General features: G+C 33.5%; 1 protein-coding gene across 2 annotated transcripts in view; it reads right to left on the minus strand.

Annotated features, from left to right (window-relative positions):
* LOC106463213 (HIG1 domain family member 1A, mitochondrial-like) overlaps nucleotides 1–1,384 on the minus strand; it is a 13,597-nt gene that overhangs the window by 6,442 nt on the left and 5,771 nt on the right. For both annotated transcript variants that reach the window (XM_013923209.2, XM_022390660.1), the window contains exon 2: nucleotides 472–604. In XM_013923209.2, the coding sequence (XP_013778663.1) occupies nucleotides 472–598 (127 nt within the window). In that variant the 5' untranslated portion in view covers nucleotides 599–604. The remainder of the gene's footprint in view (nucleotides 1–471; nucleotides 605–1,384) is intronic.

Here is a 1,384-nt window from a genome sequence, read left to right on the forward strand (position 1 = left end):
CGTTGCTGTCCTAATTTAGGATCTTCTTTTTAATAAATTCTTGAAAATATTAAAAAAGAGAGAGAGAGAGAAAGGGGCCAGGCAAGAATGTTTGCCCCGGGGTCCGTGCTGGCTCTCGATGTTCCTGGACCTAAATGAATCCTTGTTGACCTCATGCTATGTACAACCTCAATAAGTGCTTAACATTCAAGTGCTCATTTGCAATACTTTTTATTCCTTCTGTCACTACTTGAGCTGTATATCAACATAAGTTTAAGCCTATCTTAGATTATACAAAATACAACTTCTATAGGATATTACAACTTTATGTATGTATTGTTTGATTCAATTAAAAGCATTTTGACACAACAAAAACCTATCTGACTAAACACATAATTATAACTAAAAAAATTTTAAAATATGGACATATGTATTTGGAATTAAAGGTATATGTAACCCAGTTTTTGAAAACATTCTCCCTGTATCACTCACCAAGACTCATAAATGGAGCCTCTCGGGATTTCCTAGCAAGTTTTTGGGTTTGAGATTCTCCTTCAAACTGACTTGGATCAAAAATAGGTTTGGCAGGAGCCACAACAGCATTTTCAGTGTTAGTCATTGTTTTCTATAAGAACAAAAAATATATAAAGGTTAACTCTGGACTATAGTTAAAATAGACATTCAGTTTAGCAACATACAATAAAGGTTGGAGATGGCTTGAATGGATAATGAAGAAAAACTTTAATATAAGTTTAACATAACAGCAAATGCACAACGTTTCGACAAGGTTTTGTCATCATCAAGTACAAGCCATCTCCAACCATTATTAGTCTCAAAGTGGGCTACTAGTCATCGAATTTGAATATACAATAAAGGTTAACTCCGGAATCTAGTTTATTTTAAGATAGACATTTAGTTTAGCAATATATAAAGAGGTTTTGCATTTTAAAAAAATAATAAGTTACAACAGAATTCCTTGTTCTTTTGTAATCAACATGTTATTAATCTTTTCAATATGGTAAAATTTCTTATGTTATGGTATACTAACTTTCCTAAGTCCTATTTACAAATGAATATTCTTCAACTGTAGTACTATGATAATACAATAATCCCTTTGCTTAGGTACATAATGTTACAACAGCGGAAGTCACGTGACGCTGCTAGCACATGCATCAATGACTTTCTCGAATTATTAGGGAACTCCTCGAATTTTGGCAAACCCTCTTCTTTAGTATATAAGCATGGAAGCGGAGGCCAGAGGAGTAATATAAAGCTTGTGCCTTGCACTCGTTGCGAAGTTATCGAGATTGTCAATCGCTGTGATTTATAGCGTGTATTAAACGTACTGACTGTGGAATTACCGTGTACTAAAGTTTGTATTGCGAAAGAATAAACTGGTTTAATC

Source organism: Limulus polyphemus, unplaced genomic scaffold, assembly GCF_000517525.1.
Source record: "Limulus polyphemus unplaced genomic scaffold, Limulus_polyphemus-2.1.2 Scaffold1349, whole genome shotgun sequence".
Classification (NCBI taxonomy): domain Eukaryota; kingdom Metazoa; phylum Arthropoda; class Merostomata; order Xiphosura; family Limulidae; genus Limulus; species Limulus polyphemus.